This window comes from Amblyomma americanum, chromosome 5, assembly GCF_052857255.1.
Source record: "Amblyomma americanum isolate KBUSLIRL-KWMA chromosome 5, ASM5285725v1, whole genome shotgun sequence".
Taxonomy (NCBI): Eukaryota; Metazoa; Arthropoda; class Arachnida; order Ixodida; family Ixodidae; genus Amblyomma; species Amblyomma americanum.
The window spans coordinates 8340641-8358821 of NC_135501.1; the positions used below are offsets into that span (position 1 = coordinate 8340641).

Below are 18181 nucleotides of genomic sequence, written 5' to 3' on the forward strand. Positions count from 1 at the left end.
GATACAAAACGTAGTAGAAAGAAATTATTAGAAACCCGTGCATACTTTTCCTCAAAATGAGACTACCGACAATAAACATACTCACATAGCTGTTGCATCTTGCATGGAACAACATTTCGCACGTATAAAGAGAAGAAAAAGCATTTAACCTGAAACTTGAAGACGATACAAAACGTAGTATAAAGCGATCTTTTCAGACCAGTGTAGGCACCTTTTCGAAAATGAACACTATTGACAATACACTTGCTAAAATATTTGTTGCATCTTGCATGGAATAATCTTTCACACCTATAAGGGGAAGAAAATGCCTTTTGACCTGAAACTTGCAGAACATACAGAACGTAAAATAAAGAAATCTTTACAAACCCCTGTACGTGAAATAAACACTACCGACAATACACATGCTAAAATATCTGATGCATCTTGCATGGAATAAACTTTCACACATATAAGTAAAAGAAAAAATCATTTAACCTGAAACTTGCAGAAAATACAAAACGTAGTATAAAGCAATATTTAAAAACCCGTGAACGTACCTTTTCGAAAATGAACACTACCGACAATACACATGCTAATATATCCGTTTATTCTTGCCTGGAATAACCTTTGCACATATAAGGGGAAGAAAAAACCATTTAAGCTTAAACTTGCAGAAGAACCCCTCCGAGATTACACATGCTAAAATGTCTGTTGCATCTTCCAAGGAATAACCTTTCACACATATAAGGGGCAGAAAAACCATTTAACCGGGAACTTGCACGAGAGCGGGCACGTCGGCTGGCTGCGTGTCAGCATCATGTCAAACCCGCTCGTATTTTACATGCAGATGTTCCTCCTTGTCTCGACACTGACGGCCAGCACACTGCAAGCATCAGCATGCTCGGTCATCGACGCACCGTCCCCTACGGAGACTGTGCATACCAGCCACCCTGTCAAGCTTCCGTGTACCCGGTCATCCAAGCGCCCTTCTCCCACGGAGCCTGCGCACAAGAACCACCGTGCTATGACGATCGCTGGGCGCTGTCACGGCCAGCTGCATCGACATCAACAACTCCGGCTATAAAAAGAACGCTGCCTACAAGTTCCTTCAGTGGGCACGTCGGCTGGCTGCGTGTCAGCATCATGTCAAACCCGCTCGTATTTTACATGCAGGCCAGTAACACATTTTCTACTGTTAAAACAAGCGACCGATGTTTCATTCAGCTGACGTGCCCACATAGTGTCGCTATGGTCCTCCTTGATTTAAATGATTTTGTTTTATCTTTGTTGATGCTTTGCGGCGATGTAGAGCCCAACTCCGGGCCCCCGACTGAACAAATGCTAGCTGAACTACTCGAAGGCCAAAAGAACATCCAAATGCGCCTAAATGAAATTGAATCTAAACTAGAATTAGTAGAAGCCTCAGTAACAGCCATCAAGGAAATTAATGTAAAAATGTGTAGCCTTGAGAAGACTATTCGAAATTTAGAAGGCAAACTGACTGATTTAGAAGACCGCTCATGGCGGAACAACATCCTGGTTTATGGTATTCCCGAGAAAGACGAAGAAACACATGATGACCTAATTAAAAGTGTAGTCGAGGACGTATTTGATACCACGCTTGGTGTGCGAGTAACTTCCGCTGAACGAATACACAGGATAGGCCGGATTCAGCCAGATAAATCACGGCCAATTATAATAAAACTGAAGGACCACCGTGAAAAAGTTGATGTACTGAAGAATTGCTTCAAGTTGAAAGGCAAAAAAATCTCAGTCTCGGAGGATTTTTTAGTGCCCACTAGGCAAAAGCGAAAGAAATTATGGGACAGCGCAAGTGAAATTAGAGCAAGTGGAGAGAAAGTTAAGCTGCTCTACTACAAAATCAAGATAAATAATGAGCTGTTTCAATGGGACGAAGACAGCAATTGAAGGGTTCCTGTTGGCAAACAAGCAAGCAGGCATAGCTGTCAAAGCTGAACCAAAACTTGCAATAAAAAGCCTCTTCGACGCATCAACCTTAATGCTCGGAGCATCATAAATCCGAAGACCTGGAGAGCATAGTATCAGCGTACAAACCGCACATAATAATTGTAACAGAAACTTGGTTAAACTTTAGCATTCGCGACGACGAGATTACACCGCCAGGTTACAGTATGTTTCGAAAAGACTGGAATTCCCGAGGGGGTGGTGTGGCAATTATATTTCAGGAAGCGCTAAATGTAACCCGTCTACCTGACATACCTGCGATTGAATGTGTTATCGCGAAAGTACATCTAAAAGAAAAACTTCATCGTAGGCGGATCCTACAGGCCCCCAAATAGCGATAGTACGTTTTTTGATGAACTAAACGAATTTCTATGTTCTACCAAAAGTTTTTCTTCAAACATGTTACTTGGCGGCGACTTCAATATTCCTTATATTTGCTGGGACAGCCCATTTCCCGATCCCCTGTCTGGGGCAGCTGAACCACTTGTTGACCTAATAATTTTGCGCGGCTTAACACAACTGGCAAAGCAACCAACCCGCATCCTGAACGACACTTCTTCGATATTATATCTTTTCCTGGTCAACAGTAGCCTACTTCAGCGTGATCCAAAAATACTTGTTACTGAGGGCATATCTGACCACAAAATGATATGCTTAACCTTGGAACTCAAATATGTGACAAAAAACAAAAAGGAAGAACGTTTGGTGCCAATCTTTTCACGTGCTAGTGACGTCGACATATTAGATGCCTTAGATAGTTCATTCTCTAACTTTGTCCTTCTTGCCGAATCAACTGAATGCTGCGTGGACGACCTGTGGTGCTTTTTCAAAGAACTTGTTCTGAGGTGCATCAAGCGCTTCATTCCCGTGCGGCTGAAGAGAACGCAACAAATGAATCCCTGGAAAACAAAAGAAATTGTACGCCTGGGAAGAAAAGCGAAAAAAGTTAGAAAGCAGCATCGCAGGTGCCCTTCGGCAACTAATGCAGATAAGCTTTGCGCATTACGTTGGCAGTTGAAAGACAGTATCAGTAAAGCCAAAAAACACTTCCACACTGTTTCTATGAAGAATTTTCTCCTTTCTTCCCCGGCAAAGTTTTGGCGCCACTTCTCTTCAAAAAAGAAGCCCTTGCCCAGTTTTTGCATAAATAATGAAACAGTGACCGATAAAGCATTGATAGCAGTGTAATTTAATGAGTTGTTTTGCTCTGTGTTTACAAACGACGATGGTATAAGACCAAGTTTCAACCTACCCGCTAATTGTCCACCTATCGATAATGTCTGCATATCAGAAGAAGGCGTTCTGTCATTATTGCTTAACCTAGATACTAAAAAATCCCCGGGAACTGATGGCATACAAAACGCCTTCCTTGTAAGGTATGCCGAATGGTGTTCAAAATACTTGTGTTTACTATTTAGCAAATCCTTGTCGCGAGCAGAGTTACCAAATGATTGGAAATATGCCAAGATTAAACCAATACCCAAAACAGGAGACCGCTCATTAATTACTTCATACAGGCCCATCTCAATACTCTGCACATGCGCTAAGACATTCGAGCATATTATCTTCAAGCACATTATGACGTTTGTCGAAATTAATAACATCATAGATTATAGGCAGCACGGGTTCCGTAAAGGGCTATCGACTACAACGCAGCTAGTCGAAACTGTTCACGACATCGCAGCAGTTCTAGATAGGCAAGGCCAAGTTGACATGATTTCCTTAGATTTCGAAAAGGTATTTGACCGCGTGTGTCGCCAAAAGTTGATTCTAAAATTAAAACCGATATAAAAAAATGACTCACTGCTACAATGGATAGAGGCATATCTTTCATCAAGGAAACAAAGCGTGTTCAGTGATGGAATGTGTTCAAGGCCGGCACTTGTTCGTTCCGGCCGCCCACAGGGATCTGTTCTCGGCCCGTTATTTTTTCTTATCTTTATTAACGACATAGTAACGAATATACCGGTGAAAATCAGGTTGTTTGCAGACGACTGCATCTTTTATAATGAAATTAACAGCCCAAGAGACCAGGCCGTATTAAATTCTTCACTTACCGCTATCGAAACATGGTGCTTGACATGGAAAACGAAGATACATACAAAGAAAACAGTAGCAATGAGAGTCACCAGAAAACGGCAACCATTACCCTTTAAATACTGCATCAAAGGACAGGTTCTCTCTTCTGTACTAAGTTACAAATACTTAGGTGTAATTCTAACATCCGACCTCAGATGGAATGAACACGTAACCTACATCACAAAAAAGTCCATGCAGAAACTGTGATATCTGAGGAGATGTTTGCGACAGTCAACACAAGAAATAAAACTTCTAGCGTATAAAACCTACATTAGACCAATCCTTGAATATTGCTGTATTGTATGGGATCCATGGACCCAGCAAAATATCAATAAGTTGGAGAGCATCCAAAGAAAATCGGTAAGATTTATATTCAGTTCCTATAGCTGGCGCACTTCACAAGCATACTTGTTAAAACAGGCTGGCTTAGACCCACTACGAATCAGACGCTATCGGGAAAGGTTGAAGATCATGTATTTACTGTACCATGACAAACTAGGAGTAGAAAAGAATAAGTACATTGAACCAGTCACTACACGCCCAACGCGATCGCATCACTCAAAAAAATTAAAGGAATATTCTAGTAAAGCCAATGGTTTCAAAAATTCATATTTCCCACGAACGGTCCGAGATTGGAACTTGCTGTCTCCAAACACAGTGGAAAGCCGATCGGCCGAGTCATTCTGCAGCGCGTTAAAGAAAAACATAGGTATGTAAATCATTTATTAAAAACAGATGAAGTATAACCTGTTTTATTTACTTGTGATTTGCCCTACCACAGCGATGGTCTACAATTAGCATTCATGTACCTACATTTTTTTTTACTTTTTATGCGAAAACTATGCTAAAAATGTTTTGCAGTGCTTTTTAGGCTGTGTTATGTTTGTTTCTATCTTATTTCCCACTCCTGCCTAAAGCCTTAAATAAGGCTGGCAGTATCTTCGAAATAAATAAATAAATAATAGGTACAAAACGTAGTATAAAGCAATCTTTACAAATCCGTTCACGTACCTTTTCGAAAATGAACAGTACCGACAATACACATGCTAAAATATCTGTTGCATCTTGCATGGAATAACCTTTCACATATATAAGGGGAAGAAAAACCATAAAACATGAAACTTGCAGAAGATGCAAAACGTAGTTAAAATATTTATTATAAACCCGTGCATACTTTTTTCAAATTAAGACTACCGACAATACACATAATAACACATCTATTGCATCTTGCATGGAACAACATTTCACACGTATAAAAGGAAGAAAAAAACACTTAGCCTGAAGCTTTCAGAAGATACAAAACGTAGTATAAAGCAAACTTTACAGACTAGTGTAGGCACCTTTTCAAATATGAACACTATCGACAAAACACACGCTAAAATATCTTGTATCTTGCATGGAATAACCTTTCACATATATAAGGGGAAGAAAAACAATTTAAATTGAAACTTTCAGAATGTACAACACGTAGAATGAGGCAATCTTTACAAACCCGTGCACGTACCTTTTCGCAAATGAACAGTACCGTCAAAACACATGCTAAAATATATGTTGCATCTTGCATGGAATAACCTTTCAAACATATAAGGGGAAGAAAAAACCATAAAACCTGAAACTCGCAGAAGATACAAAACGTAGTTAAAATATTTATTAGAAACCCGTGCATACTTTTTTCAAATTAGGACTACCGACAATACGCATAATAACATATCTATTGCATCTTGCATGGAACAACATTTCACACGTATAAAGGGAAGAAAAAACATTTACCCTGAAACTTTCAGAAGATACAAAACGTAGTATAAAACAATCTTTACAGACTAGTGTAGGTACCTTTTCAAAAATTAACACTAGCGACAATACACATGCTAAAATATCTGTTGCATCTTGCATGGAATAACCTTTCACATATATAAGGGGAAGAAAAAACCATTCAAGCTGAGACTTGCAGAAGATACAAAACGTAGTTAAAGAGCAATCTTTACAAACGCGTGTACATAGCTTTTCGAAAATGAACAATGACGACAATGTACATGCTGAAATATCTGTCGCATCTTGCATGGAATACCCTTTCCCATATATAAGGGGAAGAAAAAACCATTTAACCGGGAACTTGCAGAAGATACAAAACGTAGTTTAAAGCAATCTTTACAGGGCAGTGTAGGCACCTTTTCAAAAATGAACACTACCGACAACACACATGCTAAAATGTCTGTTGCATCTTCCAAGAAATAACCTTTCACACATATCAGGGGAAGAAAACTCCATTTAACCTGAAACTTGCAGAACGTACGAAACGTAGTATAAAGCAATGCTTACAAACCCGTGTACGTACCTTTTTCGAAAATAAGCACCGACAATACACATTCTAAATTGTCTGATCCATCCTGTATGGAATAACCTTTCACACATACAAGGGGAAGAAAAAACCATTTAACCGGGAACCTGCACAAGATACAAAACGTAGAATAATGCAATCTTTACAAACCCGTTGACGTACCGTTTCGAAAATACACACTACCGACAATACATGTCCTAAAATATCTGTTGTATCTTGCATAGAATAACCTTTCATATATATAAGGGGAAGAAAAGCCATTTAACTTAAAACCTGCAGAAAATACAAAACGTAGTGTAAAGCAATATTTAAAAACCCGTGTACGTACCTTTTCGAAAATGAACGCTACCGACAATACGCAGCTGAAATATCTGTTGCTTCTTGCCAGGAATAACCATTTAAGCTGAAACTTGCAGGAGATACAAAACGTAGCATAAAGCAATATTTAAAAACCCGTGTAAGTACCTTTCGGAAAACGAACACTACCGACAATACACATGCCAAAATATCTGATGCTTCTTGCCAGCAATAACCTTTCACACTTATCAGGGGAAGAAAAAGCCATTTAAGCTGAAACATGCAGAAGATACAAAACATAGTGTAAAGAGCAATCTTTACAAACCCGTGTGCATACCTTTTCGAAAATGAACACTACCGACAATACACATGCTGAAATATCAATAAAACGGAGAGTTGAGCTAGTTGGTGCATACTGCTTTGAATAACAGCGCTGAGACAGGGACAAAGAAGGAAGACAACAGGACCGGCGCTGAATAACAACTCAAGGTTTATTAGAAAAAATACGCTAAATATAATGCTTTGACAAACAAGAACGCGTGCGAGACACCATAAGCCACAGTGATAGATCAATCACTTCAACCAAGATACATTAGTTGACAGTCTTGAACTGTTACAATGGGGGTGCTCACGCACGTGTCAGTGTTTTTATGTATATGAAACTCTTCACTGATTTCCCTAGCTTTTTAGTTCACCTTTGTGTTTGCACAAGATCCTAGTTTTACTAAAAATGGGGTACATGATTTTTCAGAAGAATCAGTTTGGTTATTCCGGGGACAGTTCCTGTAATGCAAAGCTAGATTTAAAGGGACTATGCAACGAATAAAAAGTCCCTTGTAAATGTTTTCAATGCTTAGAAATGATGCTAAGAAGCATTCACACAAACTATGAGTCTTCGGAAATGAGCCGGCAATTTATTATGAACTTTTAAAAACCGTGTTTCTCAAGATTCGCGGGCCGTTTGGTGTACTCGTAGTGACCGATTTTGAAATTAAAATCGTGGAACAAAGACGTCACTGTACCATGACGTCGCCAGGCCACCACACGCGCTCATTTGCTGGAGCCACGGCAGCCACGACGTCACGGGCACACTTCCGGTAGCCGTGAAAATCGTCTGCTCGTACCGCCGCGCGACCCTCTCGGGCAAGCGAGCCAGGGCATTGCCTTCGCGCATATGGTATCAATTTTCCTCTGCCGCCTCCTTCTGTCGGGAGTTCCGGAGCCACTCGCACGGCTCTTCGTGGGCACGCGTAGGGCTCGATGCCCATCGCAGCCGTAAAAGCGAGCAGTCGCACCTCGAGGTCCGGGTTTATTACTGCTAATTACCACAGATTACAAGCAAAGAAACCCGAAGCGCGCCGCAATCCAGGAAGGAGAAGAGACCGGAGAGATGCCGCCACGCCGCCGACGCTGCTGCTGGGGGGCTAGGAGCGACAACCGGAAGTTGCAAAGCGAACGTCATCTGATGACGTATTCAAAGGCGGGGCGCAGTCCCAGACCTATTTTCATTATTTTTTTTCTGGTGCTCCTCGTGTACGAGTTGAGGGCGGAGAGGAGGAGCGTAATTTGTAATCGTCTATATATTCGCTGTTAGTGATGCTAGCTCAAAAATTCTTCCACTGGAGTGACGAGTGATCGAATGCCTATCTGTCGTCTGCTTTACGTAATCTCAATTAATTTATTGCATAGTCCCTTTAAAGACGGACCCCCTTTCAAAGAAGTGTTGTGGTCTCGTAGGCGGGTATTCAAGCACCGTCCAGTTTGACCTATATAGGTCTTCCCGCACGTGAACGGCACTTTATACACAACCCCGTCAGCACAAGGGACAAACCTCAGGTTCAAGGTTTATTGAGGTAATACATAGTTCTTGCCCTTCAGGCAGGGCAAAAGGAGGGAACGCATCCTCCTGACTAGGCCCTGGCCTCAGAGAGCACCGACGGTGCAGCAACAGTGGCGCGTCAGCAGTCGCTCTCCTCAACAACAGTTATACAAGAACAAGCAACATTATCCGGAATATTGTGCTGTGTCAAAATGTACATATGAAAAACATAATGTAGCAGTGCTGTGCAAAAGCAAAAGAACAGTAAAAAGTTGGTTAGTAAATTTAAAGGCAATCAGTGAAAAGGCTGCTCTGTTCAGGGTGGGAGTAAGAAGTGAAAAGAAAAAAAAGAAAGATCATAAGACCGCGTATTACAAAAATCATGCAGACAGTAATATGAAATTCCTGCATTCAAGCTTAAATTTGCGAGCTGTTTTATATTTCTTTGCAATATCAATCAATTTAAGGCGAGCATCACAGATTAGCATGATTTAATCATGCTTACAGATTACATTACAGATTACTCATGTTTTATCTGGCACCCTTTATTTGTTTTTTCTTCGTTTCCTTTCCACTCCCCTCGCCCTTCTATGTATAACGGCACGTAATTTGCAGAGCTCGTTTGGTGCAGGAAAGAATACATCAATGTCATATCTGGTGCCTACTTGCTTCAAACGGCGGGACGTTTGGTGAATGTACAGTAGAACAGCAATTTTCTTTTTACCTTTTTTGAAGGTTCCTGCGAACCATCCCTTTTGACCTCTTTAAGCATCTTACTGCAAGCAAGTACTAAGACATCATCTGGAAAGCCCGCCATTCTTAGCCTCTGAACCTGCTGATTAAAACTTGTATTGATAGCATGCACGCATGACTTGGCAATGGCAGCACCTAGGCAAGAAACTGCTATGCCACATTTTACAAGCTTCGAATGCACCGAACGAAAACTGAGCAAATTCTTCTCTGATCTCTGTACGAAGGACCAGCATACATGATCTGGCTTCGTTGCCAATCCTGTATCTAAAAATTGCAGCTCATTCCTTTAAGGTTTTTCAATGGTGAAAGTTAGGCCGTGTCCGCTTTCTTCAAAAATCTTTAACACCGCATCGACCTGCCTATTGAAGTCATCGTGTTCCACAAAAACAAGATAATCATCCACATATCTAAAGATGCGTTTTGTACTGGCACCAAAATTACTTTTAATTGCCTTATCTACATAACTGAGAAAGATGTTACTTAGTACAGGAGCCAGTATTGAACCAATGCCCACCCCCTGTTATTGAGTGTACAAACTTCCTTCCCATTCAATAAAGGTGGACTAAAGATAAAGCGACAAACGCTCCAAAAAGGCCCCCCACAGAGATCCGGCATGTTGAAGTGAAATCGCTTTCGTCATTATCATCTGTTATACATTTGCTTACATATCGTAGCAGGCCATTGTGCGCAAGTGAATAAAATACGTCCTGAACATCTATGATGAACATACTGCACAACTGGCGTGAATAACGCGCTACACACTCACAAACGACCACTGGAACGGGGGACACAGGACAAGCGCGCACTAATAACTGAGATTTATCCTGGTACGAGAGAAATGAATCTACAAGTGCTCCACTCGTCTGTTGAGAATGCTAAAGAAGACTGGCTGGATGTATTTTTTTCAGCAAAAACGCATAAGCCCGATGTTCCATTCCGCTGTATTGTTACATAGCGAGCTGCATGGCAATATGAGGTTTCAAGTTTCTTACAGAAAAACCTTGGTTCACAAACATTTGATGATCCGCTTCTTGTGTCAATTCAATAGTTGGTGGAATAAGGAGCTCAAGAAGGCGATAGAGAAACGTCAGGAAGCGTCCAGGGAACACAGATTTTACAAGAGGGGGGAACCAGAAGCTGAAGTAGACAGAAAATGGGATACCTTCATAAACTGCAGGAGCGAAGTAAAAGTTTATTGTTGCAGATCCGGGTTGTCGACAAGAAGGGCAGGAAGCAAAAAAAATAGGAACAAGGATGACAGAAAAATTTAAAGAAAGAAATGTTCAGAAGAACTTCTTCTTGGGCTAGTTGGTGCATTGCTTTGAAGAACCACGTTGCGCATTCAAAAGAGACAAACACAGGAGAAGGCCAAGGAGACGGAAAGAGTGCAAAATATCAACTGAGTTTACTTGTGTGAAGGTGCCTTATATATGCCGAATCAAAGCAAAAGGACCAAGGGAATGAGAGGGTTGCACAAAGAAATGTTGCACATAATTTATCGAAGGAGGATAGACAAGTTACTGCAAATGCTTCACTTGAACAAAGAAAGTGGGAAAGGGCAGAGAAGAAGGTTCCTAGTGCCTCATCAACAGGAACAGATGGTATTCCGATTATCTTAATAAAGAAGCTAGGACCAAAATCCAAGCAAACCTTAATAGAAGCAGTGAACAAAATGATAGAGGATGGGAAAGCCCCCCAATGAATGGCGATTAAGTAGAATGAACATGATATATAAGGAAAATGGGGACAAAGCTGACGTAAGCAACTACCGTCCAATAACAGTGACATCTGTGGTTTACAGGGTGGTGATGCAGATTATAAAGGACAGACTGCAGGCTTTGGTGGAGAACGAAGGGGTGCTAGGGGAGCTACAAAATGGGTTCCAGAAACAAAGGAGGTTGGAGGTCAATCTGTTTTCATTGAGGCAGTGTATAGAGATTGCTGAAAAGGAACACAGGCCCTTATGGTTAGCATTTCTGGATATTAGGGGAGCCAATGACTTTATTCAAGAGGATTTGTGGGGCATACTGGGTACATTGGATGTGGAAGATGGAGTAATTATTCATTTAAAGATATATATATATATATATATATATATATATATATATATATATATATATATATATATAAATAAAGGTACCAGAGTTCTTATAAAATGGGAAAAAATGTACCAGAGCCTGTAGAGATACAGCGGGGGCTTAGGCAAGGATGTCCTCTGTCTCCTTTGTTGTTCATGCTGTACCAGCAAGGGTCAGAGACCAAACTATATAGAGGAGGTTTCAACATTTCTTTTTTCAAGCAAGGAGAATGGATTAAACAGTCATTACCGGGACTAATGTATGCAGATGATACAGTGCTAATGGCTGACAACAAGGAAGATTTGCATAAGTTCATAGACATTTGTGGTGCAGAGGGAGATAGATTAGGTTTGAAGTTTACTATGGAAAAATCTGCAGTCATGATATTTAATGATGAGGGCGGCATAGAATACAGGAGTTCACGCTAAATGTAGCGAATGAGTACAAGAGTCTTGGGGTGTGGATAAATAACGGTGCTGAGTATCTGACAGAGCATGAAAAATGTGTAGTGAATAAAGCTAGTAGGTATGCAGGGGTGATGGTTCCTAGTCTGACTTTCGACAATGCTGTCCTGTGCATGAGACCACAAGTTCAAGCAAGGTTAGAAATCAAACAACGCGGCATAGGGAGGCTAGCTTTGGGAGCACATGGCAGTACACCAAATTAGGGGGTACAGGGTGATATGGGATGGGCGTCATTCGAGAGCAGAGAAGCTAGCAGTAAGATAGCACTCGAGGAGCGATTGATAAAAATGGGGGAAAAGCAGTGGGCTAGGAAAGTTTTCAGATAACTGTACATAAGGAATTTTGACACGAAATGGAGAAAGCGAACTATAAAATTGACAAGCAAATATCTGGACAGCAGTAGGGGGCAAATCAGCAATCATCGGTTAAGAAAAATGTTAAATAAACAGAGAGAGCTCTGTGGAAAACAGGGATGCTTACGAAATCGGCACTCGGAATATACAGGATCTTTAAACAGGAAATTGCCAAAGAAAATATCTATGAAAATTGTAGGGGATGCTCTATTATTTGAGGCCAGGACGGGAGTTTTGCGGACTAAGTGTGGTGGCGTCAAGGTATCGACGCCAGAGTGAAGAAAGACGCGATGTTCTATGGGCGGCGGCGTGACACCAAATCCCCCGTTTATTCCAACCAACGATGTATATATACAGATGAATGTAGATGGTGCTCGTGATACCTACTAACGGTAGCGCCCTCTATACACAACATCTTCCCTCCCCTAAATGACAAGAAAAAGAAATGCAAGCTAAAAACCAAAACTGTTTCAGGCAAGCACAAAAAAATGACACAACAAGCAATTCAGGTTACACAGTCCCGGTACCACACGGGCACTGTCTTTTGCCGCTGAGATCTACGCGGCACTTCCATAGCCACATTTTCCCTCCGCAAAGTGTATCCTTGCTGTTGGCTCTGTTCTGTCTGCTGCCCATCATGCATTTCACATTCTGTACCAACAATTGATGTAGCTTCCTGATGCCTTGTTTCAACCTGCATTGCATCCGGTACCGTCTCACGACAATCATCAGCCGCTGTTGTAGCGTCTGCTGCCACCAAGGTCGTGTTCCCAGTACCTGCAGAAGACTCAAAGTAGGACAGATCCGTCTCCAGATCAACCGCTCCTCCACTATGCCCCTTCACCTTTTCAACCAACATCCGTGCATCTTGCTGACCTCCCCGGGCAACTACCGTCAACTTTGATGCATTCCATTTCTTTCCGTCTGCTAGTATAAATGATTTCCTACCTATACGCTTCTTCACCTCCAATAGCAAGGAAAACTTCTGCTCGCCTTTCGTGCCAGTATCCCTCCGTATCTTCACAAAGTACCCTGTGCTGATGGTGGAATATCTGGCACCCCGTTTTGCATCCGTGTAGCTTTTCACTCGTCGTTGCCGGTTCTTGACCCGCTGTCGCAAGTCTGCCATGTGCGCCACTGGCTCATCGAAGAATCCAACCGAGTTCGAGGTCGCCTTCCGTGTAGCAAGAACGCTGGAGACAACCCTGTTGTAGCATGTGGCGTAGCCCTGTAGACGCTCAGGTATTCCAGGATAGCTTCCTTCAATCGCCTGCGCTCCATTGACGCAGTCTGTACATACTCCGTCAGAACACGACTGAATTGTTCGACCTAGCCATTGCACTGCGGGTAATACAACAATGTCACATAATGCTCAATGTCCCTATCCTGCAAAAATTCCTGAAAATATGTAGAGATAAATTGACGCCCATTGTATGTGACCACACTCCCTGGGTACCCTTCCCGTGCAAAAAGCTCTAGCAAGATTTTGACTACTGACTGTGCAGTTATAGATGAAACAAAAAAAACTTCAGGCCACTTGCTGTGATAATCCACGACTGTTACTGCAAACCTGCAACCGGGCGGTGCTCGTTCCATTGGCCCCACAATATCTATTCCCAGCTTATCCCATGACTTCTCTGGCCATGGTACTGGCTGCAGGAGGGCTGTCATAGTTATTGCAGACTTGTCTGACGCTTTAAAAACTGCACAGCTTCTGAGGGCATTCTACACATCGTCATCCATTCTAGGCCACCAGTACAACTCTCTCGGCCGTTGCTTTGTCCTTGCAATACCCGGATGAGATTCGTGAGCAATTGCAACAAACTTGGATACGAGATCCGCTGGAGGCACTATTCGCTCCGCCCGAAGCAGCAATCCCTCCACAACAGAAAGTTCACCCCGAATGTAACAAGAGCTTTGCTGTGAGCTCCTTGTTTTCTGGCCACCAAGACATGATGTACTGCATCACCTCCTGCAACACTGGGTCATTAACTATTGCTTCCTGTAGTTCACTTTTAGTAACCACACTTGACACCATAGCGACTACCTCCTGCAAAGCCTCACCTTTCACAAACGGCACAGGCAACTGAGACAGTGCATCCGCCACCACATTGGTTTCTCCCTTTGTATACTGTACAGTGAAGTTGTACTGCACGAGCCTTGCACACCATCTTTCTATTCGAAGTGGGCGCCGTCCTGTGCCACTACTGGATAGCAAAGTCACCAGTGCCTGATGGTCGGTCCTTAGAATGAACTTTCGGCCCCAAAAATATACATGCCAGTACTCACAAGCCCATAGGCATGCAAATGCTTCCCGTTCTCCTGTAGAATATCTACGTTCTTGTGGTGTCAAGGTCCTGGTTGCAAATGCCACTGTGCGCGACTCCCCATCAACGACTTGTTGCAACACAGCCCCTAACCAATAGGACGAGGCATCAGCCGTCACCTGTAAAGGTAGCGCCCTGTCAAACATGGCCACGGCCCCGCACGATGCCAGCAGCACCTTGGCCTTGCAGAAACTGTCCTCGGCGCTCCGGTCCCAGCAGAATTCCCGGCCCTTGCGAAGAAGATGCCGTAATGGCTCTAATTCCTCTGCATAGTGTGGAATAAAACGAGAATAATACTCCAGAAGTCCCAATAAAGAACGGAGACAAGACACATCAGTCGGTGGCTGAGCGCAAAGAATTGCGTCAACTTTGAACTTCAGGGGCCTGACATGGTGGCCCAAGAATGATAGTGCTTGCACCTCAAACACCTCATTTCTTATTTAATTGCAGGCCAGCCTTAGCAATTCGTCGCAAAACCTCACGCCAGTGGTCCAGCTGTTCCCTCTTTGTCTTGCCGAGAACAATGATATCGTCAATGTAAAACAGGACTCCTTTGCAACCCTTCAAAATCTCCTACATCATCCGCTGAAATGCAGCCGGGGCCGAGTCGAGGCCAAAACATACTCGGCGGAAACAGAACAGTCCTGACGCATGAAGGTCTGAAAGAAATCAGGGCAGGTGCCCGCCCTGGCGTGGCAGCCGAAAAAAGCTGCAAAAGGCTGAGGCGTGCAGCGATACCGTACGTGCACCATTTATCGCACCGTCTGAGAAAAGTTGGAGAGAAATGCGGCGTGGACGTGGTGTTCACTGCCCCCGAAAAGCTGGTGCGCGTGTGCAAAGCCGTAAATGAAGAGAAAAAACCTGTCTGCACCATAAAACACCAATGCAAGTTTGTGCCTTGCACTGTTGGTATCGTATACCGCATACCTCTCTCCTGCGGTAGATGCTACGTGGGGCAGTCTGGCCGCTGCCTAAACGAACGGCTACGAGAGCACCGCACGCTGGCAGAGTCATTGGCGGGGGGCGGCCATTTGGCCAAGCATTGTAAGCAGTGTGGGTGCGTGCCGCCGTTTGATGCCACGTGTGTGCTTGGTAGGGGAGGCACAAGGTTGGGGGCGTGAGATTTGTGAGGCTTATCACATTAACAGGGAAGGGGATAACTGCGTAAGCACCACATCACTTGCCTTGTCCAAAAAAGAAAAAATGTATCGAAGGAATAGTTTGCCCCATTTTGATTAGATTGTGCTTGTACTGTTTCAGCCCAGTGTGCGCATGCTCCACTCAAATGCATTTATTTACCTTTTTTCTCGCAGTAAAACCTTAGTTCATGTTTAGCGCTCGTCCTGTCTTCTTCTCTGTGTCCCAGTTTTATGCGCTAGTCTTTTAATTAATGAAGTCAGATAGCATTTGAGGAGCGATTGAGAAAAATGGGGCAAAAGCAGTGGGCTATGAAAGTTTTAAGATACTTGTATATAAGGAATGTTGATAAGAAATGGAGAAAGCGAAGTAGAAAATTGACAAGCAAATATCTGGACAGCAGTAGGGGGGGGGAAGTAAGCAATTATCGGTTAAGAAAATGGTTAAAGAAACAGAGAGAGCTCTGTGGAGAACAGGGATGCTGTCGAAATCAGCACTGGGAACATACAGGATATTTAAGCAGAAAATTGCCAAAGAAAATATCTATGATAATTGTAGTGGAAGCTCTTTGTTGTTTGAGGCTAGGACGGGAGTTTTGCAGACTAAGACATATAGAGTCAGGTACCACGAGATAGACACGTTGTGCGTTGCGTGCGGAGAGGAGGAGGAATTAAACGGCTGAACACTTGATACTTTTCTGTAAAGGGCTTCACCCTACAGTGGAAAGCAGCGGGGCTGATTTATCCAAGGCATTGGGGTTCAGGGACAGTGAAGAGAAAGTAGATTTTATGCGGGTAGAAGTAACCAAGTGAAGGTTTTCTGATTGGTGGCTAAAATCAAGACAAGAGTAAAATTTTGTCACGGCTAGGTAGCTTGAGCCACCCCACGATTTAAAGGGTTCAGCCGCATCCATCCATCCATCCATCCATCCATCCATCCATCCATCCATCCATCCATCCATCCATCCATCCATCCATCCATCCATCCGTCCGTCCGTCCGTCCGTCCGTCCGTCCGTCCGTCCGTCCGTCCGTCCATTCATCCATCCATCCATCCGGCCGTTCGTCCGTCCGTCCGTCCGTCCATCCATCCATCCATCCATCCATCCATCCATCCATGTTTCCCATGATCGCCATCATCGTCTGCTTTTCACAAATGATTTCTCTATGACATTTCTTTAAATCCAAGCGGTGAATATTCTGTTTGCGCGCATGCATGCGTGAGGCTTTCTGGCATCTTTGCTAAGGCTATGGACGAATGATGAATACTCAAAACGTACACGCCATCTTGCTCTACAGGTTAATTGTAACGCCACGCCGCCCGTAGGTGCCCTTCCCTAGCGGCAAAACGCATGAACTAGAAGCTGCGCGCTGGAGCAGTGCCAAGTGTTCAGGCCTCTAGTTCAGTAGGTCTTGCCCTCGATGGGGGTCAAAGATGACCCTCTGGACAGCAGTAGGGGGCAAATCAGCAATTATCGGTTAAGAAAATGTTAAAGAAACAGCGCTCTCTGGAAAACAGGGATGCTGACGAAATCAGCACTGGGAACATACAGGTTTTTTTAAGCAGGAAATTGCCAAAGAAAATATCCATGATAATTATAGGGGAAGCTCTTTGTTGTTTGAGGCCAGGGCGGGAGTTTTGCGGACTAAGAAATCTAGAGTCAGGTACCACGAGATAGACACGTTGTGCGTTGAATGCGGAGAGGAGGAGGAAACGGCTGAAAACTTTATACTTTTCTGTAAAGGGCTTCACCCTACAGTGGAAAGCAGCGGCGCTGATTTATCCAAGGCATTGGGGTTTAAGGACAGTGAAGGGAAAGTAGATATTAAGCGGGTAGAAGTAACCAAGCGAAGGTTATCTGATAGGTTGTTTATTAGTTTGGGGCACCTGCGGCCGAACTGCAATGTAAAAATTGTTAGCGCTCCAACTTAAAGCGGTTCGGTTATTGATGCCCTCCAGAACCTACATCGGCGCAGGTGAACTAATGAAACAGCTTGCTATACCACCTGTTACAATCACCTACACTATCAGATTATGCCTTCTTGTATACACAAAAAAAAAACACAGGACTACAACAGCTTCTATAATCAATACCTTAGCAGAGATACAAGTTACTTTTTTCGGAAAACCTCAATTGTAGTAGAGCGTCCTCCTACCAATTATAGAAAGGAAACTGGAATATCAAATCATGCTAATCTGTAATGCTCACCCTAAATTGATTGATATTGCAAAGAAATGTAAAACAGCTCACAAATTTAAGCGTGAATGCTGGAATTTCATATTACTGTCTGCATGATTTTTGTAATGCGCGGTCTTGTGATCTTTTTTCTTTTTTTCTTTTCACTGATTGCCTTTAAATTTACTAACCAATTTTTTTACTTTCCTTTTGCTTTTTGCACAGCGCTGTTACATTATGTTTTTCATATGTACATTTTGACACACTACAATATTCTGGATAATGTTGCTTGTTCTTGTATAACTGTTGTCGTGGAGAGCGACTGCTGACAGCGCCACTGTTGCTGCACCGTCGGTGCCCTCTGAGGCCAGGGCCTAGTCAGGAGAATGTGTTCCC

The 18181-nt window shown here is 43.1% G+C and overlaps 1 protein-coding gene across 1 annotated transcript in view; it reads right to left on the minus strand.

Annotated features, from left to right (window-relative positions):
• Positions 1-917: 917 nt before the first annotated feature.
• The window catches only part of LOC144132260 (uncharacterized), a 364547-nt gene continuing 347283 nt past the window's right edge, over positions 918-18181 (minus strand). Inside the window, exon 20 of the mRNA XM_077664547.1 lies at positions 918-980. Coding sequence (XP_077520673.1) covers positions 933-980 — 48 coding nt within the window. The 3' untranslated portion in view covers positions 918-932. The remainder of the gene's footprint in view (positions 981-18181) is intronic.